General features: G+C 45.9%; 1 protein-coding gene across 4 annotated transcripts in view; it reads left to right on the top strand.

The window, feature by feature from the left end:
• BIN2 (bridging integrator 2) overlaps nt 1-25,996 on the top strand; it is a 45,631-nt gene that overhangs the window by 4,106 nt on the left and 15,529 nt on the right. For 2 of the 4 annotated variants that reach the window (XM_054444276.1, XM_054444277.2), the window contains exons 2-8: nt 6,146-6,226; nt 19,523-19,577; nt 19,885-19,979; nt 20,550-20,645; nt 22,950-23,057; nt 23,375-23,460; nt 25,485-25,560. In XM_054444276.1, the coding sequence (XP_054300251.1) occupies nt 6,146-6,226; nt 19,523-19,577; nt 19,885-19,979; nt 20,550-20,645; nt 22,950-23,057; nt 23,375-23,460; nt 25,485-25,560 (597 nt within the window). The other 2 variants (XM_054444278.2, XM_054444279.1) reach the window with 2 other exon arrangements.

Here is a 25,996-nt window from a genome sequence, read left to right as displayed (position 1 = left end):
GAGGTGGAGGTTGCAGTAAGCTGAAATTGTGCCACTGCACTCTAGCCTGGGCAATAGAGCTACACTCTGTCTTGAAAGAAAGAAAGAGAGAGAGAGAGAAAAGGAAGGAAGGAAAGACGGAAGGAAGGAGAGAGAAAGAAAGACTTCCTACATAACCACAAAAATTTACTGCACCTAAGAAAAAATTTTAGCAAAATTTTATAATATCAAATATCCAGGCCCTATGCAAATTACCCCAATCGAGGGAATTAACTAAAATATAATAAATGATTATGGGAGAGGCAATGGTAAGGAACTGTAGCCACCAAAGATACATGTAGTAATTTTTTTTAAAGCTCCATTTCCACCCCAGCCCTGATCTACAGAAAAGTTATAAATAATCAGTGAACACTGGAATATTTTTCACGCAGATTCACCAAGTGTTAACATTTTGCCGCATTTACTTTTTTGCCTTGCTCTTGCTCTTTCTCCTTAAATATCTATATTCTAATTTAGCTGCCAGGCCAGGTAAATTGGGACAGAATTCTCAAAGCAGGATTTTAGGGATTAGCATTATATGGGTTTTCATTAGGAAGTGATCCAAAAGTAGAATTTATTCATTGTTTCAACAAACATCTGTTTAGTATCTGTACACCCTGTTCCCTCAAGGGTCTTTCATTGGGAAGAACACCCATGACACAGTATAACTGCCCTAACATGTACCTGTTGCTTATGGCAACAAATTACTTTGGCCCCAGAGCACTGGGGTATGTTTCAGGGTGGTAACACCTTTTCACTTTCAGAGTTGGAAGGTGAGGAAGTTTCTCTCAGTACCCCCCAACCCCCGACCCCACACTCTCCAAGCCTTTTGGCCTTGAGCCTTTTGGGGATTGGGGAGATTGGTCTGCCCCAGTCATCCCTTACACTGACTCTAGACTGAGTTTTCTCTTTTCTGTTTTTTCTATCCTCTCCACCTAAGAAGAACCAAATTAGGGACAAAGGAAGGGAGGGGTAACAGAAAGGAAGTTAAGAGCTGCACTTACCACTAAACAAGGTGGTTTTGCAACTTTCTGGTAGAGAACAGTGTTTTGTTAGCGGGGAAGGGTGGAGCCAGGGAGGATGGCAGACTGCACATCCAGGGCTGGGTGGCAAGTGAGGTGCAGTTAGAGACAGACACAAACAGATACAGCCAAACCAAAAATATAAGCATTTACAGGCAAGGGAGCAAAACTAAACATAATGACAGTGAGTACCTATTGAGTGCTCTTTGTAGGGCAGCTCTGAGAAAGCAATTGACATGCAAAATATCATTTAATCCTCCTGACAACTCCAGGAGATAAATATTATCTAATGGGGGAAAGGGAGTTCTGTAAACCGAGGCTCAAAAGTTTTAATGACTTGCCTGAAGACTTACAGTCAGTAAGTAGAAAGGCCAAGATAGGAGCCCGTATCTGTCTAACTCCAGAGTTGCTTGATCTTATCCCCTACAGCAAGAGCTCCAGGAATGAGACATACCCCCTGGATTAAGAATGGAGATACTGGCAGCCCAGTGGCTCACGCCTGTAATTCCAACACTTTGGGAGGCTGAGGTGGGCAGATCACCTGAGGTCAGGAATTCAAGATCAGCCTGGCCAGCATGGCGAAACCCTGTCTCTACTAAAAATACAAAAATTCACCAGGCGTGGTGGTGGGCGCCTGTAATCCCAGCTACTTGGGAGGCTGAGGCAGAAGAATCGCTTGAGCCGGTGAGGCAGAGGTTGCAGTGAGCTGAGATGGCATCACTGCACTCCAGCCTGGGCGACAGAGCAAGACTTGTCTCAAAAAAAAAAAAAAAGAATGGAGATATGAATCAGAGTCTCTCCACAGAACCTGCCACACTCCCCAGATCTGGGCACTCTTGCATGGCATTCAAAGCCCTTCATAATGAAACTCCAGTCTCCCTTTCTACCTTCATTCCCCACCACTACCCATAACAGCCATGCTGAACCAGCTCGTGAAGCTGTGTACTCCTGTGATTTTCCTGATTCTGTTGTCTCTAACTGGAATCCTCTTTCTACTCTCACCCTTTATACTCTATTTCTTTTTTCTCTTTTTTTTTTTTTCTTGAGACGGAGTCTCGCTCTTTCACCTAGGCCGGACTGCAGTGGCGCTATCTCCGGTCACTGCAAGCTCCGCCCCCCGGGTTCATGCCATTCTCCTGCCTCAGCCTCCTGAGTAGCTGGGATTACAGGCACCCGCCACCGCCCCCGGCTAGTTTTTTGTATTTTCAGTAGAGACGAGGTTTCACCGTGTTAGCCAAAATGGTCTTGATCTCCTGACCTCGTGATCCACCCGCCTCCGCCTCCCAAAGTGCTGGGATTACAGGCGTGAGCCACCGCGCCCGGCCTTTTTTTCTTTTTTAATTTAATTTAATTTTTTGTTTTGTTTTTTGAGACAGAGTTTCGCTCTGTTGCCCAGGCTGGAGTGTAGTGGCGCAATCTTGGCTCACTGCAACCCCCTAACCGATTCTCCTGCCTCAGCCTCCCAAGTAGCTGGGATTGCAGGCGTGCACCACCGCACCCAGCTGATGTTTTTTGTATTTAGTAGAGATGGGGTTTCATCATGTTGGTCAGGCTGGTCTCAAACTCCTGACCGCAGGTGATCCACCCGCCTTGGCCTCCGAAAGCGTTGGGATTACAGGTGTGAGCCGCTGCGCCCAGCCCCTATACTCTATTTCAATCTAGAAAATCCTACTTCAAGGCTCCACTCATTCAGACCTATATCTTCTCCTATATCAGTCTTACTCTCCTTCCTGCTACAATTATTAAATATCTAGTTCCTGGATACTGAGAAATCCAAATGAACAAAGCAAGTACCTAAACCTTAAGGAGCCTATAGTTTAGGAGAATAAACAAATAGAAATAATAAAACAGGCCGGGCACGGTGGCTCACACCTGTAATCCCAGCACTTTGGGAGGCCGAGGTGGGCAGATCACCTGAAGTCAGGAGTTCGAGACCAGCCTGACCAACATGGAGAAACCCTATCTCTACTAAAAATACAAAATTAGCCAGGCGTGGTGGCACATGTCAAGCTACTCAGGAGGCTGGGGCAGAAGAACTGCTTGAACCTAGGAGGTGGAGGTTGTGGTGAGCTGAGATCGCGCCATTGTACTCCAGCCTGGGCAACAAGAGTGAAACTCTGTCTCAAAATAATAATAATAATAATAATAATAATAGTAGTAGTAGTAGTAGTAATAAAACAACAATTGAACTGTATACAAGATACAGAAGTTGCAAGCACTTGGGAGGGAGTGAGTAATTGATCAATGGGATGAAGTAGATGTGGTTAAGTATCACAAAAGATACGGAGTTGAACTGGGTTTTGTAAGATACTTGCCTGGCAGACAAGGTGAGGAAGGGCATTCTAGAAAGAGGGCCAGCATCTGTGACAAGCAACAGTGTGGGTTATTCGGGAAACTAAAAAAGTGTTAGGAAAGGAGACCTGCAGAGAGGAGGAGTATGAGAGGTGAAGCTTAATGTAGGGTCAGATCCTTGGGACCTGCATGCATGCTAGAATTTGAACTATTACTTAAAGATACATATTGGACTTTTTTTTTTCTTTTTTTTGAGACAATTTCCCTCTGTCACCCAGGCTGGAGTGCAGTGGCACAATCTTGGCTCACTGCAACCTCTGCTTCTCAGGCTCAAGTGATTCTCCTGCCTCAGCCTCCCGAGTAGCTAGGATTGCATGCATCTGCCACCACTCCCGGCTAATTTTTTTTTTGTATTTTTAGTAGATATGGGGTTTTACCCTGTTAGCCAGGTTGGTCTCGAACTCCTGACCTCAAGTGATCCACCTGCCTCGGCCTCCCAAGGCCAGGCGCGTGAGCCACCGCGCCTAGCCGATATTGGGCATTTAATAAAAATTTGTTGAACAGATGAATGGAGAACCATTAGAAGATTTTAAGGAGCAGCAGCATAGTAGACCTATTGCGGCAGGCCAGGTAATAAACAGTGAGGGCCTAGACTAAGGCTGTGGCAGTGAGACCAGGGGAATAAGATGGTTTCTAGAGATGGACATGGTGAGGGATTCAATGAAGAGGATGAAGAAGTAGTTGAAGGCAACTCCCGAGATTCTAACTTGGACTCGGCAGGATGATGGTGTCTCCTTCCAAGATGGGGGTTATAGGCAGAAGACTCAGGACTTTCTTACTACATGTAATTGCCTGTTTATAAGTGAGTGTCCTATGAGAACAGAGACTGGGTCTTATTCATCCACATGTCTTTTGCATTAGCACTGACATCAGTATGATGGTTTGGCTCTCAGGTTTTCTAGTTGAGAGGCGATAGACATGGATAGCATTCAGGTCTAGCTGAGTTTCAAATGCATTATATCGGGGCCTCTCAAAGTTTTCCACAAAAGTCCCCATGAGGGAAGTGTCCCTGCCCAACCTCTCTAACCTCATCTATCTAGAGGAACCTAACGCTATAGCTGAAAACAGTCTCTCAAGTAAAAAATGTCTTCAAGGCCCACATTTTACTTAAAAGCCATGCACAGTTTACATTTTTCTCATCGATAATTGTTTTAATATAATGCTTTCCTCCTTCCTTCTCAAAAACCCACTTTAAGTATTAATAACAGGCCGGGCGCGGTGGCTCACGCCTGTAATCCCAGCACTTTGGGAAGCCGAGGCGGGCGGATCACGAGGTTAGGAGATCGAGACCATCTTGGCTAACAAGGTGAAACCCCATTTCTACTAAAAATACAAAAAAACTTAGCCGGGCATGGTGGCGGGCGCCTGTAGTCCCAAGCTAATCGGGAGACTGAGGCAGGAGAATGGCGTGAACCCGGGAGGCGGAGCTTGCAGTGAGCCGAGATTGCGCCACTGCACTCCAGCCTGGGCGACAGAGCGAGACTCCTCCTCAAAAAAAAAAAAAAAAAAAAATTAATAACAATGCCAGCCAGCCTGATGACTCATGCCTATAATTGCAGAACTCTGGGAGGCTGAGGCAGCAGGATCACTTGAGCCCAGGAGTTCAGCCAGCCTGAGCAGCATAATGAGACCCTGTCTCTACAGAAAATTTTTAAAAATTAGTGAGGTGTGGTGGTGTGAGCATGTGGTCCCAGCTACTGGGGAGGCTGAGGTGGGAGGATTGCTTGAGCCCAGAGAGGTTGAGGCTGTAGTAAGTTGTGATTGCACCACTGTACTACAGCCAGGGCAACAGAGCAAGACCCTGTCTCAAATAAAATAATAACAATAATAACAATGACATTCAGAAAGATATACCTTCTTTCTTTCTTTTTTTTTTTTTTGAGACAGTTTCGCTCTTGTTGTCCAGGCTGGAGTACAATGGCGCGATCTTGCCTCACTGCAACCTCTGCCTCCTGGGTTCAAGCGATTCTCCTGCCTCAGCCTCCCCAGTAGCTGGGATTACAGGCATGCGCCACCGTGCCCAGCTAATTTTGTATTTTTAGTAGAGACGGGGTTTCTCCATGTTGGTCAGTCTGGCCTCAAACTCCCGACTTAAAGTGATCCGCCTGCCTTGGCCTCCCAAAGTGCTGGGATTACAGGCGTGAGCCACCACACCCAGCCAGATATACCTTATTTCTTCTGAGCTTTATATTAATATATATCCTCTAGCTCACTACTACGTAACCCCTAGAGCTACCCCTAATTTGAAAAGAACTACAAAACAGGATTTTTTTTTAGCAGTTTGCTACATTCCTAATTCTTTTGGTCCAGTAAGAGTACAGCCCTTCAAGGCCAGGCGCAGTGGCTCACGCCTGTAATCCCAGCACATCGGGAGGCCAAGGCGGGTGGATCATTTGTGGTCAGGAGTTTGAGATCAGCCTGGCCAACATGGTGAAACCCTGTCTCTACTAAAAATACAAAAATTAGCTGGGTGTGGTGGTACACGCCTGTAATCCCAGCTACTCAGGAGGCTGAGGCAGGAGAATTGCTTGAACCCGGGAGGCAGAGGTTGCAGTGAGCCGAGATCGTGCCACTGCACTCCAGCCTGGGCAACAGAGTGAGACTCCGTCTCAAAAATAAATAAATAAATACATAAATGAGTACAGCCCTTGAGTTGTAAGTGAGATTCTTGACTGAAGCCAGGGTCATATGAGGCCAACATGTAAGAGAGACTTGACTATAACCTTATAGGCCTTTCTGACTTATATCCCTAGGTGCTGCAAAAATTGGGGAAAGCTGTAGAAACCAAAGATGAACGATTTGAACAAAGCGCTAACAACTTCTACCAACAACAGGTAATCTGGAGGGTAGGGGAGGGAAGCTTCGAAGAAGAAAGGAGACACGATGGCTGAGTGGCAGAAGAACAATAAGTTCTACAAACTGGCAAACATCTCCACCAAGCCACCCTCCCCCTAGGGTTAAGGGCTACAGGGTAACCTGTTGCTTATCCTTCCTCGGTGAACTAAAGGAATTTACTGGCTGGGCACAGTGGATCACCCCTATAATCCCAACACTTTGGGAGGGCGAGGCGGGCGGATCACCTGAGGTCAGGAGTTCGAGACCATCCTGGCCAACATGATGAAACCCCGTCTCTACTAAAAATACAAAAAAATTAGCTGGGTATGGCAGCGTGCACCTGTAATCCCAGCTACTCAGCAGGTTGAGGCAGGAGAATCACTTGAACCTGGGAGGCAGAGGTTGCAGTGAACAGAGATCTTGCCATTGCACTCCAGCCTGGGTGACAAGAGTGAAACTCCATCTCAAAAAAATAAAAATAAAAATAAAAATAAAGGAATTTACCTTTTTTCTTGCTGCTGACTGTCATTTTGGGGAACAGAGAAATGTTCTTTATTTCTTTATTTATTTTGGCTCACTGCAACCTCCACCTTCCAGGTTCAAGCGATTCTCCTGCCTCAGCCTCCCGAGTAGCTGAGATTACAGGCGTGTGCCACCATGCTATGCTAATTTTTTATTTTTATTTTTAGTAGAGACAGGGTTTCACCATGTTGGCAAGGCTGGTCTCAAACTCCTGACCTCAGATGATCCACCTGCCTTGGCCTCCCAAAGTGCTGTGATTACAGGCATGAGCCACTGCACCTGGCCCACAAATTCTTTACTATATAAATATCAGTTAGTTGAATTATATAGAAAATAATTTTTAAAATTATATTAATGGGTTATTAGCTATCATCTAATTCAGTAGCTGAGTGTATATCAGAATCATTTGGGACATATTTTTAAATGCAAGATCTCTGGGAGTAGGGCCTGGGAATCTTACTTTTGAACTTTTTGTTGTTGTTATTGGTTTACCATCTTAGATCTGATAAACTTTTTTTTAATGGAATATTTCAAATATGTACAAAGGCAGATAAACTTGTAAAATGAATTCGCATGTACTCATCATTCAGCTTCCATAATTTATCCACTCATGGGCAATCATGTTTCACTGTGTCCCCACTCACTTTCTCCTATCCTTGATTATTATGAAACAAATTCTAGATATATCATTTCATTCATCAGCCTAATTAACGAATAGAGGGAGGCTGTCTAAGAGAAAAGATATTTATGTGGGAATAGAGCATTGCAATGGGAATATGTGTACCATAGTAAACTATGAGGTATACAGGGAGGTAAAGGAAGACAAATGTTTTCAAAGGAAAAAATGAGAAGGATTACATGATTCTTTGAAAATAATTATCGTTGGCTACAAAGATCAGTAATAAGGGTGACACCAGTCCAAGGTTGAACAGGCAGTTGCTGGGCAGAAGTCCTTGCAGAAATATTTTTTGTATAAGGTTGTGATGGCCTTTGTGCAAGGTTGTGGTTTTCATAGGATCTTTTGTGATAATTCTTATCAGGCAAATAAGCATGAGAATGCTCTCTTCATAGCCTTCCCTGGCTCTATTATCAGAGATTTTTTTTTAACAGTAGTGGCTCCATTTTGATTCCAACAACATTTACACATCTATAAAAATTTCATTATCAGGCTGGGCGCAGTGGCTCACGCCTGTAATCCCAGCACTTTGGGAGGCCGAGGTGGGCAGATCACCTGAGGTCAGGAGTTCGAGACCAGCCTGGCCAACATGGTAAAACCCCATCTCTACTAAAAATACAAAAATTAGCTGGGCATGGTAGCACATGCCTGTAATCCCAGCTACTCGGGAGGCTGAAGCAGGAGAATTGCTTGAACCTGGGAGGCAGAAGTTGCAGTGAGCCGAGATCGCACCACTGTACTCCAGCCTGGGTGACAGAGTGATACTCTGTCTCAAAAAGAAAAAAAAATTCATTATCAATCTCTAAAAATAGAACTCTTTTAAAATGTAACCACAATACCATTATCATACCTCAAAATATTTTTCTATACAACATTTACTTGGCCAGGCATGGTGGCTTATGCCTGTAATACCAGCACTTTGGGAGGCCAAAGCAGGAGGATCAATTGAGCCTAGGAATTCAAGACCAGCCTGGGCAACATAGCAAGATCCTGTCTCTACAAAAAAATACAAAAATTAGCCAGGTGTGGTAGCACATGCTTGTAGTCCCAGCTATCTGGGAGGCTGAGGTAGGAGGATCGCTTGACCCCAGGAATTCCAGGCTGCAGTGAGCTGTGATCATACCACTGCATGCCAGCCTAGGCAGCAGAGCAAGACCTGGTCTCAAAAATGAATAAATAAATAAGTATAAATAAAATATGTACTCATTACAACAATTCAGAAAGTACATGGTTGGGTGCAGTGGCTCACACCTCTCAGTGGGAGGCCGAGGTGGGAGGATTGCTAAGACTAGGAGTTTGAGACAAACCCGGCAACACAGGAGACCTTAACTCTACAAAAAATAAGAAAAATTAGCTGGGCATGGTGGTGCACGTCTGTGGTCCCAGCTACTGAGCGGTGAGCTGTGATTGTGCCACTGCACTCCAGCCTAAGCAACAGAGCAAGACCCTGTCTCAAAAAAAAAAAAAAAAAAAAGCCCCTACATAAAGAAAAAAGAAAGAAATGAATTTAAAAATTAATAATAGGCCCAACATGGTGGTTCACACCTATAATCCCAGCACTTTGGGAGGCCAAAGTACTGAGCTCAGAAGTTTGCGACCAGCCTGGGCAACATGGCAAAACCCCATCTCTACAAAAAATACAAAAATTAGCTGGTCATGGTGGTGTGCTCCTGTATTCTCAGCTACTTGAGAGGCTGAGGCAAGAGGACTGCCTGAGTCTCAGAGGTCGAGGCTACAGTGAGCTTTGTTTGTGCCACTGCACTCCAGCCTGGGTGACAAAGTGAGACCCTATCTCAAAAAAAAGGAAAAGAAAACAATATAAACAAAACGATTATGATTTTACATCTTCCTAAACTACAACAATGTAATTTTATGTCTTTACAATTACTTTGCTATGTATGTGTATGATGTCTAAGTATATCCACAATAAATAAATGTGAGATTTACTAAAGTGAGATTATTCCATGCATATGATTTTGCAACTTGCCTTTTTCACTTACCAATGTCATACAAATCTTTTCAGATATTTCAGATTAAATATTCCACTAAAATGCAAGTTTTAGTGCTATCTTTTAAAAACACTAGAATCATTTCTTAATATCACAAAATATCCTGTCAGTGTCCAAATTCCCCTCATTGTGTCTTCATGCTTTTTATGGATTGTTTAAATCAGCAACTCACTGACATGTTTTAAGTTGCTTAGATTTAAGGTCATATCTCTTAATCTATATTCTAATCCCTCCCTTCTTGTAGCTTATTTGTTAACGATACTAGGTTGTTTGTCCTGCAATTTCCTACAGTGTATATTTTGCTGATTGAATTCCCATGATATTGTCTAATATGTTCCTATGTCTTCCATATTTTCTGTAAATGGATAGACTTAGAGGCTTGATGAGATTCAGGTTTTTGTTTTGATGGCAAGAATACTTAGTAGGTGTTATTGTATTCTTCCATCAGGAGGCACATAAAGTCTGGTTGTCTCCTTTTTTGTGTGATGTTAATAGTAAAGTAACAGCATATAAGTTGCAGGGCCAGGATTTAGACTTAAACTCAGCTTTTTTCACTGTGCTTCACTAGGAGGCCTCTCTGGGCCTCTTCTCAACTCTTCTTACTGTTCTATTTCCAACTCCAGGATGAAAAGAAGAAAAATCAGTAAGTTAACACCCACTGTGGAAGGTTTCTGATTCTTGGCCCATTCTGTCCATTCGTCCTCTCTCTAAGAGCAGATGTGTAGGTGGAAGAGGCAAGAGATGAAGAAGCACCATCAGGAAGAACAAGATCTGATGGGACAATCCCCTCAGAATTCCCTGTGGAAGCCCACCATTTAAACATCACTTAAGGGGGGAAAATATGTTTGAGAAATGAAATGGAGTTAGGTTGGGAATAAGGAAAAGCTTCTAGCTGGGTGCAGTGGCTCATGCCTGTCATCCCAGCACTTTGGGAGGCTGAAGCGGAAGGGCCAGGGGTTCAAGACCAGCCTGGGCAACATAGTGAGACCTTGTCTCTATAAAAAAAAAAAAAATAAGGAAAAACTTCTTGACTGAGAGAATGATTCACCTATAATAAGTGCTGATTGAACACGCTTTTGAAATTCTCTTTTTGGTAAATTCATTTAACAAACATTTTATGAGCACCTGCTGTGTGCCAGGAACTGTGTTTGGTGCTGGGACTTCAACATGAATGAGACAACCTGCCTGCTCTTAGTTTATGGAGGAAGACAGTGACAATACAGTCACGTCTGACCTGGGGACCTGGGGTGGCAAAGACACACAGGAGGAAAAAGGACAAGGTCAAGGATTTTTTTTCTTTTTGTGAAGACGAGGTCTCCCTATGTTGCCCAGGCTGGTCTCAAACTCCTAGGCTCAAGCAATCCTCCTGCCTCTGAATCCTTGAGTGCTGGGATTACAGGTGTGAGTGAAGTGTTCCAGAAGTTGAACTGGTTGGTCATGTGCCCTACCCTCACCCACAGTCAGCTTGCAGATAAACTTTTTATTAATAGCTTATCCTATCAATACCAAGCTTCCTAGCCTAATTTCAAAGTCTTGCCACTTGCCCACATTCCTGATCACATTTCTTTTCTTTTTTGTTTTTGTTGTTGTTGTTTTGTATTTTTAGTAGAGACGGGGTTTCACCATGTTGGCCAGGCTGATCTCGAACTCCTGACCTCAAGTGATCCACCCACCTCGGCCTCCCAAAGTGCTGGGATTACAGGCGTGAGCCACTGCACCCAGCCCTGATCACATTTCTTCTATAGGTAATTTTTCTTTGAGGCTCTACTTGCTTCCCGCTTTTCCTTCTCTTCAGAGTGTATTACATAGGAAGGATTATTTTCCTCAAGCAACACTTTAACCTGTTATTTTTGGTAGTGACAGCTGCTTTCAATTCATTATGTTTAAAATCAAATCTAATAATCTAACTTCATATTTCTCTCCTGGATCTACATTAAACCAAGCACTTTCAACACTTAATCACTTCAACACTTGGGCATGCTATTTACACTTGTTTTGCTGAGTGTCTGAGCCAATTTTTCTCCAGAAAGTAGGGAACCCCAGGACAAGAACTTTCTGCATCCTCAGTACCCCAGTCTCTTAAGACCTAGCTCTGTCCACCTGACTGCTCAGGACAAGCTTCTGGTGTGAGTGGTTCATTAACTGAGGGTTGGGACTGTTTGTATAATGGGTGGGAAAGACTGACTCAGACTCTTTATGGCAATGCCAAGAATTTGGCAAGGATTCAGAGAGCAGAAGTGATAAAATCATAAGATTTAGAGCTAGAACTGGCCTTACCCTGCATTTATAGATGAAGAAATGGAAGGCAGAGAAGTGGAGTAACTTGCTAGTTGGTAGTAAAGCCAAGTTTCTTGACTACCAGACAAGCGAGAACCCAAGACTATGAGAGTCACATCTGTCAGGAAAGGAGAAAGATGTTGGGATTATTCACCCTGGATATATTCCAGGGGAGGACAGATAGGTCAGAGAAAGAAAATGATACCTGTTGCTGACCTGTCTTCTCTCTCCCCCACTCCACACCACTACCCCCCCAACACACACACACACACACACACTCACTCTCACACTCATACTTCATCTTCTCAAAAGAAAGAGCAAGAGCATAAAGGAGAACTTTGTAACTAAAAGGCTTCATTCTAAAACACAGAAATGGACCTGGGCTTTTGTGAGCTGCAGTGGAAAGCAGAAGGCATTCATTTTCTGGGCTGTGATAGAGTACCCCCTAGTTTTCAACACTGTGCATTTATGCATGGTAGCCTTGTTTACTGATCTGATTTTTCAGGTCATATGATAACTAATGGGAAAAAATTAGGAATTTTATTTGTACAAATTGTGCAAGGTAATTTTTTTTTTTTTGAGACGGAGTTTCACTCTTGTCGCCCAGGCTGGAGTGCAGTGGTGTAATCCCAGCTCACTGCAACCTCTGTGCCCTCAGGTTCAAGCGATTCTCCTGCCTCAGCCTTCTAAGTAGCTGGGATTACAGGCGTATACTACCACGCCCAGATAATTTTCCTAAAGTGGTGGGATTATAGTGGGTGAGCCACTGCGCCCAGCATGTGCAAGGTAATTTAACAGTTTTTGTTACTTTATTATATTTATTTTTGAAATAAAATTTTCATGGTGAAGTAAAAAATTGTCCTTTTTTTTCCTTCAAGAAAGAATTTATCTCCCTCTCCCCCTCCCCCTCCCCCTCCCCCTCCTCCTCCCCTCCCCCTCCCCTCCCCCTCCCCTCCCCCTCCCCTCCCCCTCCCCCCTTTCTTCTGTCTCCCTCTCCTTCTTTTTTTGGTCTCCCTCTATTGCCGAAGCTTTACTGTACTGCCGTGATCTCGGCTCACTGCAACCTCCCTGCCTCAGGCTCATGTGATTCTCCTGCCTCGGCCTGCCCAGTGCCTGGGATTGCAGGCGCGCGCCGCCACGCCTGACTGGTTTTTGTGTTTTTGGTGGAGATGGGGTTTCGTCGTGTTGACCGGGCTGGTCTCCAGCTCCTGGCCTGGAGTGATCTGCCCACCCCGGCCTCCCGAGGTGCTGGGATTGCAGATGGAGTCTCCGCTCACTCAATGCTCGATGTTGCTCAGGCTGGAGTGCAGTGGCGTGATCTCGGCTCGCTACAACCTCCACCTCCCAGCGGCCTGCCTTGGCCTCCTAAAGTGCTAAGATTACAGCCTCTGCCCCGCCGCCACCCCATCTAGGAAGTGAGGAGCGTCTCTGCCTGGCCGCCCATCGTCTGGGATGTGAGGAGCCCCTCTGCCCGGCCACCCCGTCTGGGAAGTGAGGAGCGCCTCTGCCCGGCCACCATCCCGTATAGGAAGTGAGGAGCGTCTCTGCCCGGCTGCCCATCGTCTGGGATGTGAGGAGCACCTCTGCCCGGCCCCCCCATCTGGGAAGTGAGGAGTGCCTCTGCCCAGTCGCCCCGTCTGGGAAGTGAGGAGCGCCTCTGCCCGGCTGCCCCGTCTGGGAGGTGAGGAGCGCCTCTAACCGGCCGCCACCCCGTCTGGGAGGAAGTGAGGAGCACCTCTGCCCGGCCGCCCCGTCTGGGAAGTGAGGAGCGCTTCTGCCCGGCTGCCCCGTCTGGGAAGTGAGGAGGACCTCTGCTCGGCCGCCCCGTCGGGGAGAAGAGGAGCGCCTCTGCCTGGCCGCCCAACGTCTGGGAAGTGAGGAGCGCCTCTGCCCGGCCTCCCCATCTGGGAGGTGAGGAGTGCCTCTGCCCGGCCGCCACCCCGTATGGGAGGAAGTGAGGAGCACCTCTGCCCGGCCGCCCCGTCTGGGAGGTGAGGAGCGCCTCTGCCTGGCCGCCCCGTCTGGGAGGAAGTGAGGAGTGCCTCTGCCCGGCTGCCCCGTCTGGGAGGTGAGGAGCGCCTCTGCCTGGCCGCCACCTCGTCTGGGAGGAAGTGAGGAGTGCCTCTGCCCGGCCGCCCCGTCTGGGAAGTGAGGAGCACCTCTGCCCGGCCGCCCCGTCTGGGAGGTGAGGAGCGCCTCTGCCTGGCCGCCACCTCGTCTGGGAGGAAGTGAGGAGTGCCTCTGCCCGGCTGCCCCGTCTGGGAAGTGAGGAGCGCCTCTGCCCGGCCGCCCATCGTCTGGGAAGTGAGGAGCGCCTCTGCCCGGCCGCCCCGTCTGGGAGGTGAGGAGCGCCTCTGCCTGGCTGCCACCCCGTCTGGGAGGTGAGGAGCGCCTCTGCCAGGCCGCCACCCCGTCTGGGAGGAAGTGAGGAGCGCCTCTGCCCCGCAGCCCCATCTGGGAGGTGAGGAGTGCCTCTGCCCGGCCGCCCTGTCTGGGAAGTGAGGAGCGCCTCTGCCCGGCCGCCCCGTCTGGGAAGTGAGGAGCGCCTCTGCCCGGACGCCCTGTCTGGGAAGTGAGGAGCGCCTCTGCCTGGCTGCCACCCCGTCTGGGAGGTGAGGAGCGTCTCTGCCCGGCCGCCCCGTCTGGGAAGTGAGGAGCGCCTCTGCCCGGCCGCCCCGTCTGGGAAGTGAGGAGCGCCTCTGCCCGGCCACCCTGTCTGGGAGGTGAGGAGCGCCTCTGCCTAGCCGCCCTGTCTGGGAGGTGTACCCAACAGCTCCAAAGACACAGCGACCATCGGGAGCGGGCCATGAGGACGATGGCGGTTTTGTTGAAGAGAAGTGGGGGAAGTGTAGGGAAAGGAGGGAGAGATCAGATTGTTGCTGTGTCTGTGTAGAAAGAGGTGGGCATAGGAGACTCCATTTTGTTCTGACTAGGAGAAATTCTTCTGCCTTGGGATGCTGTTGATCTATGGCTTTTCCCCCAGCCCCCTGCTCTCTGAAACATGTGCTGTGTCAATTCAGGGTTAAATGGATTAAGGGCGGTGCAAGATGTGCTTTGTTAAACAGATGCTTGAAGGCAGCATGCTCTTTAAGAGTCATCACCAGTCCCTAATCTCAAGTACCCAGGGGCACAAACACTGCAGAAGGCCGCAGGGACCTCTGCCTAGGAAAACCAGAGACCTTTGTTCATGTGTTTATCTCCTGACCTTCTCTCCACTGTTATCCTATGACCCTCCCATATCCCCCTCTCCGAGAAACACCCAAGAATGATCAATAAATACTTCATAAATAAAAAAAAAAGAATTTAAAAGTCTTGTTAATTTTTTTTTTTTTTTGAGTCGGAGTCTCACTCTGTCGCCCAGGCTAGAGTACAGTGGCGCGATCTCGGCTCACTGTAACTTCCACCTCCCAGGTTCAAGGCATTCTCCTGCCTCAGCCTCCCAAGTAGCTGGTATTACAGGTGTGTGCCATCACACCCAGCTAATTTTTGTGTTTTTAGTAGAGACAAGGTTTCACCATGTTGGCCAGGCTGGTCTCAATCTCTTGACCTCATGATCTGCCCGCCTCGGCCTCCCAAAGTGTTAGGATTACAGGCGTGCATCACTGCGCCCGGCCAAGCCTTGTTCATTTTTATAATCCCCAAAACTTTTTCAAGGCTCTTTAAAATCTTGATTATCACCTTTTCAAAATTCTCAAACTTCTACCTACCTCCCTTATCCACATTTAAAAGATGTTGTATACATTTAACATGTTAGGCTATCTAAGCTTTTATCTATAGATGAAAAAGCAAGGAGGAAGTGAGATATCCTTTCTGGTAGATGCTGAGTGTTTCTGAATTTTGTTAACTGACTGAATCTGTCTCCAATATGCTATTGAAAGTGCTTTCTCAAGGTCACCAGTGACCCATTACCAAATCCAGTGAATTTTACCAATTCTTCCTGCATTCTAACGTCTCTGTGGCATCTGACACTTCCTTGATTGGTTTTGTTTTTTAGACAGAGTCTGCTGTGTCGCCCAGGCTGCAATGCAATGGCGCAATTGCAGCTTACTGCAGCCTCCACCTTCCGGGTTCAAGTGATTCTCCTGCCTCAGCCTCCCGAGTAGCTGGGATTACAGGCATCCACCACCACACTTGGCTAATTTTTGTATCTTTAGTGGAGACGGACTTTCACCATGTTGGCCAGGCTGGTCTTGAACTCCTGACCTCAAGTGATCTGCCCACCTCGGCCTCCCAAAATGCTAGGATTACAGATTTGAGCCACCTCGCCTGGCCTACTTCCTTGATTGTTTATATGATGTTCTCTTAATCCTCATTTGCTGTAACACAGCACACAATCACAGTTCTGTACCTCTCTGACAGTGCCTTTCACTCCTTTAAGACTGTGTCCTCGGCCAGGCGTGGTGGCTCAAGCCTGTAATCCCAGCACTTTGGGAGGCCGAGGCGGGCAGATCACAAGGTCAGGAGATCGAGACCATCCTGGCTAATACGGTGAAACCCCATCTCTACTAAAAAATACAAAAAAAATTAGCCGGGCGTGGTGGCGGGCCCCTGTAGTCCCAGCTACTCAGGAGGCTGAGGCAGGAGAATGGCGTGAACCCAGGAGGTGGAGCTTGCAGTGAGCCAAGATCGCGCCACTGCACTCCAGCCTGGGGGACAGAGCGAGACTCCGTCTCAAAAAAAAAAAAAAAAAAAGACTGTGTCCTCATGTCCCTTCAAACTGACATTCAGCCCCTTGAGAGGGACTTTTGATCTGAAGTTTTATCAAAAGTTTGGGCTAGCTTAGAAGTGAGCTCTGAGGCCCGGCACAGTGGCTCACACCTGTAATCCCAGCACTTTGGAAGGCCGAGGTGGGCGGATCACAAGGTGAGGAGATCGAGACCATCCTGGCTAATACAGTGAAACCCTGTCTCTACTAAAAATACAAAAAATTAGCTGGGCGTGGTGGCACACACCTGTAGTCCTAGCTGTGCGGGAGGCTGAGGCAGGAGAATCGTTGCTTGAACCCAGGAGGCAGAGGTTGCAGTGAGCCAAGATCGCGCCACTGCACTCCAGCCTGGGCAACAGAGCGAGACTCCATCTCAAAAAAAAAAAAAGAAAAAAAAACAGTGAGCTTTGGAGGCAAACAAATGGATGAAATAACTAGTCCAATTTTCTTTGATTTGACCAAGTAGACCTAAATTTTCTGCTGCTAAAATTAAGTAAATAGCGACCTTCCCCCAAAGATTTCCACAGGAAACATTTTGTCACTAGATAGAATTTTCTGAATTTTCCTTTTTTCTCATACTTTTTTTTTTTTTTTTGAGATGGAGTTTCGTTCTGTTGCCCAGGGTGGAGTGCAGTGGTACGAGCTTGGCTCACTGCAACCACTGCCTCCTGGGTTCAAGTGATTCTCCTGCCTCAACCTCCTGAGTAGCTGAGATTACAGGTGCGTGCCACCACACCTGGCTAATTTTTGTATTTTTAGTAGGGACAGGGTTTCACCATGTTGGTCAGGCTGGTCTAGAACTCCTGACCTCGTGATCCACCTGCCTCGTCATCCCAAACTGCTAGGATTACAGGCGTGAGCCACTGCGCCCGGCCTCTCCCGTAATTTTTTATTTTTATTTTTATTTTTATTTTTATTTTTATGTATTTATTTATTTTTTTGAGATGGAGTTTTGCTCTCGGCTCACTGCCACCTCTGCCTCCTGGGTTCAAGCGATTCTCCTGCCTAAGCCTGAAGCGATTCAGCTGCTTAAGCAGCTGGGATTACAGGTGCCTGCCGCCACACCCTGCTAATTTTTTGTATTTAGTAGAGATGGGGTTTCACCATATTGGTCAGGCTGGTCTCAAACTCCTCCACCTGCCTTGGCCTCCCAAAGTGCTGGGATTACAGGTGTGAGCTACCTTGCCTGGCCCCATAATTTTTTATACTTTTGTTTTTTATTTTGTTTTGAGACGGAGTCTGGCTCTGTTGCCCAGGCTGGAGTGCAGTGGCGTGATCTTGGCTCACTGCAAGCTCTGCCTCCCGGGTTCATGCCCATTCTCCTGCCTCAGCCTCCCAAGTAGCTGGGACTACAGGCGCCCACCACCACACCCAGCTAATTTTTTTGTAATTTTAGTAGAGACGGGGTTTCACCATGTTAGCCAGGATGGCCTCGATCTCGTGACCTCATGATCCACCCGCCTCGGCCTCCCAAAGTGCTGGGATTACAGGCGTGAGCCACTGCGCCCGGCCAATTTTTTACACTTTTGGTATCATCGACAGTCTATCAAGTAATGAATACAGCAAATAACAAATGAACAAATTCGCAACAAGTATTTTATGGTGTACTGAATAATGCAGCTTGGCTTTCAAGTACAACATCCCCTGAACTGGTCTGTTCTGATCTGTAGGCTGGCTCCCTAGAGTACCCTTGAAGTGGGCTGCACCTCTCACTCCATCCCTACAGTCCACAGTCCTGAAGTCAGGTTCCAGAATGTCAGATGTCTGGCCTTAAATTCCCAACCAACTCTTCAAAATGAGTTTACACATAGGAAGGAGACCAAAATGGGAAGAGGGTCTAAACACCATAAGGAACAATTGAGGAAACCTGTGAGAAAGGCTTGGTCAAGCGCACATGCAAGTTGTCTTCAAGCATGTGTGGAAGAGAAATTAGATCTACTCTATCAGTACAGAAGGCCAACCCAAGACTAACAGGAAAAAGTTTGTTTGTTTGTTTTGAGATGGAGTCTTGCTCTGTCACCGAGGCTGGAGTACACTGGCGTGATCCGATCTCAGCTCACTACAGTCTTCGCCTCCCAGGTTCAAGCGATCCTCCTACCTCAGCCTCCTGCGTAGCTGGGACTACAAGTGTGCGCCACCACACACAGCTAAAATTTGTATGTTTACTAAAGACAGGGTTTCACCATTTTGACCAGGCTGGTCTGGAACTCCTGACCTCAAGTGATCTGCCAGCCTTGGCCTTCCGAAGTGCTGAGATTATAAGTGTGAACTACCACACCCAGCCAGAAAAAGTTTTAACGGAGCTAGTTTAAAATCAAGTGATACTGTCTCAGGCAAGACGTTAGTTTCCAGTTTCTGGAAGTATTTGAGAAGCAGAGGCTAAATGAACATTTGTCAGAGTTATAACAAAAGCAGTTCATCTATCAGATTGAGATTTAAACTTCCAAGTCTAAATAATACCTTCCTCTCCTTTTTTAGAGGGAGGAGGAGCCCTTGTCTGAACTTGGGGTTCCTAGCCTAAAAAAATGAGATTTCAGACACAGGAGCAAAGATGGAAGCAGGGATAGAGAGAGCTATAGATGAAGACATTCAGGGTGGAACAGGAGAAGCAATGATGAGGCTCCTTGGAGTAGCATAAAAGGTGACTGATGGAAGGGAAGGGTAAAGTGAGGCAAGTCAGAGAAGGATATTGGGGAGGAGAGGAATGTCTGTGTGAGGGTTCAGAGAAAGAAGAAGGGCTGGTGTCTGCAGAAAATGGTAGCACTTTACCCAGAGAGGAGGGTGCAAGCCAGAGAATCGCATAGATAGTGTTACATGGAGAACACTTACATTTCAACAGTGGAACTTGGGTATAAGCTCTTGTTCACGGGAAGGAAGATGCCAGTGTAATGGGAGCTTTAGCAAGCCCCCATCTTAAAAACAAACACAAAAGAGACCACCTACAACATGTCGGTAAAGAAAGTAAAGGCTGACTTATAACAATTGTGAATATTTAGAGAAAGTCCAGGTGTGATTTCTGCTCTTAACCTACTTTTTGACTTTGACCTCTGGAGCATCTTTTGAAATATTAATCTCTTTAGTCATCAAATGTACTTTTCTCTTTCAGGCAGAAGGCCACAAGCTGTACAAGGACCTGAAGAACTTCCTTAGTGCAGTCAAAGGTGGGCATTGCAGCATGGGAGAATCCAGAGGGCATTTATACAGCTACTAGGAGGTTTGGGGGTGGAAAACAACAGCCATACCCCCAGGTTTTTGTTATTTTATCATTTGTCTACTCTTGACTCCTGGAACTTTGTGGGCTGAGGAAGAGTGACTTTTCCTTTCAGCCCCATCCAGCTTTCCTCACTTATATAACCTAAACCTTCTGAATTTGTCCTTCTGAGTTGGAACCACTGATTTGTCACCCATGTGATTACACCAACTACTGTTGGGGAAACATGATGGTGGGACTGAATTCTCTTCTTTCAGTGATGCATGAAAGTTCAAAAAGAGTGTCAGAAACCCTGCAGGAGATCTACAGCAGCGAGTGGGATGGTCATGAGGAGCTGAAGGCCATCGTAGGGGTAAGAGTGGCTTGGGTTTTACAACTTGTTGGCACTTACTCCTGTTTGCATCTCAACCTCAGCTTAGCTTCTCTATCCAAGAAAATAGGAAAACAAAGGAGCCAGTTCACACTGTGCATTTGTGTAGCCTCAGTCACTGGGTGGTAGGAAGAAGCTACAACTGTTAAGGTAAAAGCAAGTTTTCCCTAATCTGTGGATCCCTCTAATTTTGACCCTCTTCTCCTTTTTAAAACATTATGGGAAGTTTTACCTCCTAAAGATTGGTTGTTTTTTAAAACAAACTTCATGCAGTTATACACTCTTAAACTTTCCCATCTAAGCTCTGGAGTCCAAGGCTTTGACCTTGTGCCCTGTTCTTAATCTCTGAATGTATGTTCAGACTCCCATAGAGCAGTTCCTTGGGGTAGGGACTGTCTCTTTTCTTCCTCTGACTAGTCCCCAGAATCCAACATGGTATTCTAAATACAGTGCTACAAAAAAGGTTTTTGCAGGGAGAATTTGGGTATTTCCCTGGTAGGCAGTTGTTGTTGGGAAGTGGAGCCTTCACCAGCCTCTGACTCTATCCCACAGAATAATGATCTCCTTTGGGAAGACTACGAGGAGAAACTGGCTGACCAAGCTGTGAGGACCATGGAAAACTACGTTGCCCAGTTCAGCGAAATTAAGGTACTCGATGTACAGAGTCAAGGCTGGGTTGTGGATGACCCATCCAGGTTAGAGAACATATTGGGTTAAGCATTATAAGTAGAATTAGAGCTCACGATTAAGAATGAAGTTTGGGTAAATTAGGAGAAAGATTAAGGTTGAGGGTTAGACAAGAGGGAGGTTAGGATAGAAGGTTGGAAGTAGTGTGAAGTTTATGTTTAAACTTAGATTTCAAGGCTGGGTGCAGTGGCTCACACCTGTAATCCCAGTACTTTGGGAGGCTGAGGCAGGAGAATCACTTGAGCCCAGGAGTTCGGGACCAGCCTGGGCAACATGGCAAAACCCCATCTCTACAAAAAATACAAAAAAAAAATAGTCGTGTGGTGGTGCGTGTCTGTAGTCCCAGCCACCCTAGGAGGCTGAGGTGAAGGATCACTTCAGCTGGGGAGGGAGAGGTTGCAGTGAGCCAAGACCATGCCACTATGCTCCAGCCTAGTGACAGAGGCTGGTGTCTCAAAATAAGTAAATAAATAAAATAAACTTAGATTTCAGTGAGCTATATTTGGGCTGATTTCGAATTAGATCCAAGTTAGAGGCATCCCTTTTAGCTGTGAGAAACAGCTGATGGCACTAAAGATGTTTATTGTATAGAAGAGGAAACATGGAGCAATCAAATAGTTATCTTCAAATATTTGAAAGTCTGTTAGGTAAAATAGGAATTCAACCTATTCTAAACTGTTTCAGAAAGCCGAATTAGAATTCATCTATTCATTCAGCTAGGTTTTTTTTTTTTTTTTTTGAGGTGGAGTCTTGCTCTGCTGCCCAGCGTGGAGTGCAATGGCGCAGTCTTGGCTCACTGCAACTCCGCCTCCTGGGTTGTAGGGATTCTCCCGCCTCAGCCTCCTGAGTAGCTGGGATTACAGGCATGCGTCACCACGCCCAGCTAATTTTTGTATTTTTAGTGGAGACAGGGTTTCTCTGTGTTGTCCAGGCTGGTCTCAAACTCCTGACATCAGGTGATCTGCCCATGGCCTCCCAAAGTGCTGGGATTGCAGGTGTGAGCCACTGCACCCGACTCTAGTATTTATTAAACACCTATTCTGTCAAGCCCCGTGCTGATTCAGAGGAAGAAGTTAGAAGGAGGCTGACTTAAGTTCCTAATAGTTAAAGCTTTCCAAAAATGAAATGAAATAGACTCAAAGATAGTGAGTTGTCTGTTCTTTGTGCAAACAGAAGTCAAACTACTTCTTATCTTGGATGTTATAGAGAAGCCTCATGGTATTGTATGAGAAGTTGGACCAGATAATTGCTAAGATCTTTTCAAATTCTGTGACTGAGAGAATGAAATGGTTCAATGACATAGTTTGCTTCTCACTGGTATAATTTATAGTTTGGATAAGGCTGAGTAGACTTTCTCTCAGTGGTCATAGTAATTTATAGCTTTTATTGTGTTTTAGAGCTTTCAAAGCACTTTGTATTCAGCATTCGATCTTTCAAATAACAGTTGTATAAGGGGAGATGGGGCTACTGAGGCTCCAAAAGAGATGTGCCTTGCCACTGGCCACAGGCTAATGAATGGCAGATTTGGGACTAATTCCCAAAAATCCAGACTTTCATTTTCATGTGATTCTCAAGGCCATTTCTCCTGGAGGCTGAACCAGTTTATAGTGGGTTCATAGGAAATATTAACATTTAATACAGGGGGAGGTGGAGGTGGAAATATATATATGTATTTAATTATATATCTATTACATATATATGTATTTAATTATATATCTATTACATAATACAGATTTCCACATGCTCTGTAGGACTCTATCTCCCTCTGAGAATCCCCCATTCTTCCCAGATACTGAGGGAGACCCCATGGGCACAAAACCCTATTAGAAAGTGAAATTTGGGCCAGGTGCAGTGGCTCATGCCTGTAATCCCAGAACTTTGGGAGGCCAAGGTGGGCATATCACATGAGCCCAGGAGTTCGAGACCAGCCTGGCCAAGATGGCAAAACCCCATCTCTACTAAAAATACAAAAATTAGCCGGGCTTGGTGCACACACCTATAATTCCAGCTACTTGGGAGGCCGAAGCACAAAAATTGCTTGAATCTAGGAAGCAGAGGTTGCAGTGAGCTGAGATCGCACCACTGCACTCCAGCCTGGGCAACAGAGCAAGACCCTGTCTCAAAAAAAAAACAAAAGCAAAAAACAACAAAAGTGAAATTTGATAGTAGGACGCAAGAATCTTGTTCTCTGTTTGGTATTCTGTTACCTACATCCTGGCCACTAAAAAGTGAGTATCCACGCCCTTTCTCATTACCCTGGGTCAGGAGAGAATTGCCAAGCGGGGTCGGAAACTCGTGGACTATGACAGTGCCCGACATCACCTGGAGGCAGTGCAGAATGCCAAGAAGAAAGATGAGGCCAAGACTGCCAAGGTAAAACAAAAACAACAACAAAAACTGGTAAACTCTTCCTGTTCTCCTTCTCCCCATGGTGGTAGCAGGTGGCTGGGCCAACATGGGTATAGGAAATTATAAATTCAGCATCCAGTGTCCTAAAGGAAATCTGTTTCTTCTGACACTGATGCTGTAAGGATAGTCAGAGTCTTGAGGCTGGGGAGGGCATGGTCAGGGGAAGAAGAGGGATGGCTCCTAGAAAGCGTAGTGCCTAAAAAAATACAGAGGATGAAGGAGGCATGCTGTAGTACTGGGTTCAGAATTGAGGGAGATTGTCTTGTCTCTTTTACACCTAGGCAGAGGAAGAGTTTAACAAAGCCCAGACTGTGTTTGAAGATCTGAACCAAGAACTACTAGAGGAGCTGCCTATTCTTTATAATAGGTAATGACTGAAATTCAGAAAAGGTGCCCTTGCTTCACACAAGGCACCTTGTGTGCCTTGACAGTAGATAGATAAAAGTGTTTTAGATTTAAATTCCCACACTGCCCCTTTTTTTTTTTTTTTTTTTTGAGACAGGGTCTCACTCTGTCACCCAGGCTAGAGTGCAGTAGCACTCAATCTCAGCTCACTGCAACCTCCACCTCCCTAGTTCAAGTGATTGTTGTGCTTCAGCCACCTGAGTACCTGGGATTACAGGCATGTGCCACCATGCCTGGCTAATTTTTTTTTTGTATTTTTAGTAGAGATGGGGTTTCACCATGTTGCCCAGGCTGGTCTCGAACTCCTGGCTTCAAGTGATCCCCCTGCCTTGGCCTCCCAAAGTTCTGGGATTACAGGCGTGAGCCACCATGCCCAGCCAAATTTTCCACATTTAAAGAGAAATCTGAGCAGAAACTCCATTTGTATCCTTTTTTCTTTTTACTGTACAAGATATGCATTAATAGAATTGTGGTCAGAATATTTTGTATTGTCACTTATTAGTGTACATAGGATGGAGCCTTTTTAATGAACACATGTATTCTAAAACATTATGTGACTCCTAATTAAAATGAAATTGAAATTTTATTTTTTATTTTATTTTATTAATTTATTTATTTATTTTGAGACAGGGTCTCACTCTGTCACCCAGGCTGGAGGGTGGCTCACTGTAACCTATGCCTCCCGGGTTCAAGCAATTCTCCCACCTCAGCTTCCTGAGTAGCTGGGACTACAGGCACGTGCCACTACACCTGACTAATTTTTGTTTTTGTTTGTTTGGTTTGTTTTGAGACAGAATCTCACTCTGTTGCCAGGCTGGAGTGCAGTGGCACAATCTCGGCTCACTGCAACCTCCGCCTGCCGGATTCAAGCGATTCTCCTGCCTCAGCCTTCCGAGTAGCTGGGACTACAGGCGCACGCCACCAAGTCCAGCTAATTTTTTGTATTTTAATAGAGATGGGGTTTCACCATGTTGGCCAGGATGGTCTCAATCTCCTGACCTTGTGATCCGCCCACCTCAGCCTCCCAAAGTGCTAGGATTACATGCGTTGGCCACCGTGCCTGGCCATTTTTGTATTTTTTGACAGGTTTCACCCTGTTGGACAGGCTGGTCTCAAACTCCTGACCTCAAGTGATCTACCTGCCCCAGCCTCCCAAAGTGCTGGGATTACAGGCATGAGCCACCGTGCCTGGCCTAGACATGAAATTTAATACAGTTTCTTTAAAAGTATACTTCCTTGATTCACTTAAGATACATACAGGCACAGAAGTCATCCTGTATTGCACAAAGGGAAAGAATAATTACTTACTGTAATAATTATAATTAGATAGCCTTATATTTATATAGCCCTTTAAAAAATTATTCAAAGCCTTTTCATGTCTGCTCAGCCCTTCAAGAGCCCAAATCAGATAACTCCATGAAACTGTTAAACTTTGGTGTCAACCTGAGCTGATATTGTCTCCCCTGGCCTTCCTGCTCCGAAGAATCAGGTGTGTTCCTGGCCCAGCTCTGATGAATCCAGATCCCAGAACATCCTGAGTGTGGGATGTGGGATGGCTTTCTTTTTTTTTTTTAAGATGGAGTCTCGCTCTGTCGCCCAGGCTGGAGTGCAGTGGCGCGATCTCGGCTCACTGCAACCTCTGCCTCCTAGGTTCAAGCGACTCTCCTGCCTCAGCCTCCCGAGTAGCTGGGACTACAGGCAAGTGCCACCACACCCGGCTAATTTTTTTTTTTTTTTTTTTTTTTTAGTAGAGGCGGGGTTTTAACATGTTAGCCAGGATGGTCTTGATCTCCTGACTTCATGATACGCCCACCTCAGCCTCCCAAAGTGCTGGGATTACAGGCGTGAGCCACTGTGCCCAGCAGGATGGCTTTCATTTAGGAGCCTTGGTGGCTGGTTTTGGCTTAAGTCCTACCTTGTATTTCAAACAAAGAACTCCTTTCCCATGCCTTACCCATATGTGTTTGTGATTTTGCTTCCTAATAGTCGTATTGGCTGCTATGTGACCATCTTCCAAAATATTTCCAACTTGAGGGATGTCTTCTACCGGGAAATGAGCAAGGTGAGAGACTTCTGGCCAATTGAGGCTCCTAGGTGTGTTTTCTAGTAAATATGAAGGTAGCCTTGACTTACATAATGTCTTTAAATATCCATATTGGCACCACAGATTTTGACTTTTATCTCATGATGAAATAAGAGCACTTGATTGTGTACTTAACTATATTAAAACACATATATACACTATCCGAGGGCCCTCTTCATCTCTCTTAACAACTGAGTAAGTGTGTCCAAATTTGAGCTTTAGCATGAATAAAGGAGGTTAGGTCTATAGTAGGGAAAATTAAAATGGGGAACCCCATTGTGAAATCTCTATCTATTGTTGCTGGGGACTGGAGAGGGCAGTGTTTAAGGACAAGTCAGTTTCTCAGGCGGTTGGTCTCAAATAAGACTAATCCTGTCAGTGACAGGCAGCCATATAACATAATTTATGAAGTCTT

This window comes from Pongo pygmaeus, chromosome 10 (genome assembly GCF_028885625.2).
Source record: "Pongo pygmaeus isolate AG05252 chromosome 10, NHGRI_mPonPyg2-v2.0_pri, whole genome shotgun sequence".
NCBI classification, from domain to species: domain Eukaryota; kingdom Metazoa; phylum Chordata; class Mammalia; order Primates; family Hominidae; genus Pongo; species Pongo pygmaeus.
This window is presented reverse-complemented; position numbering and strand designations above follow the sequence as displayed.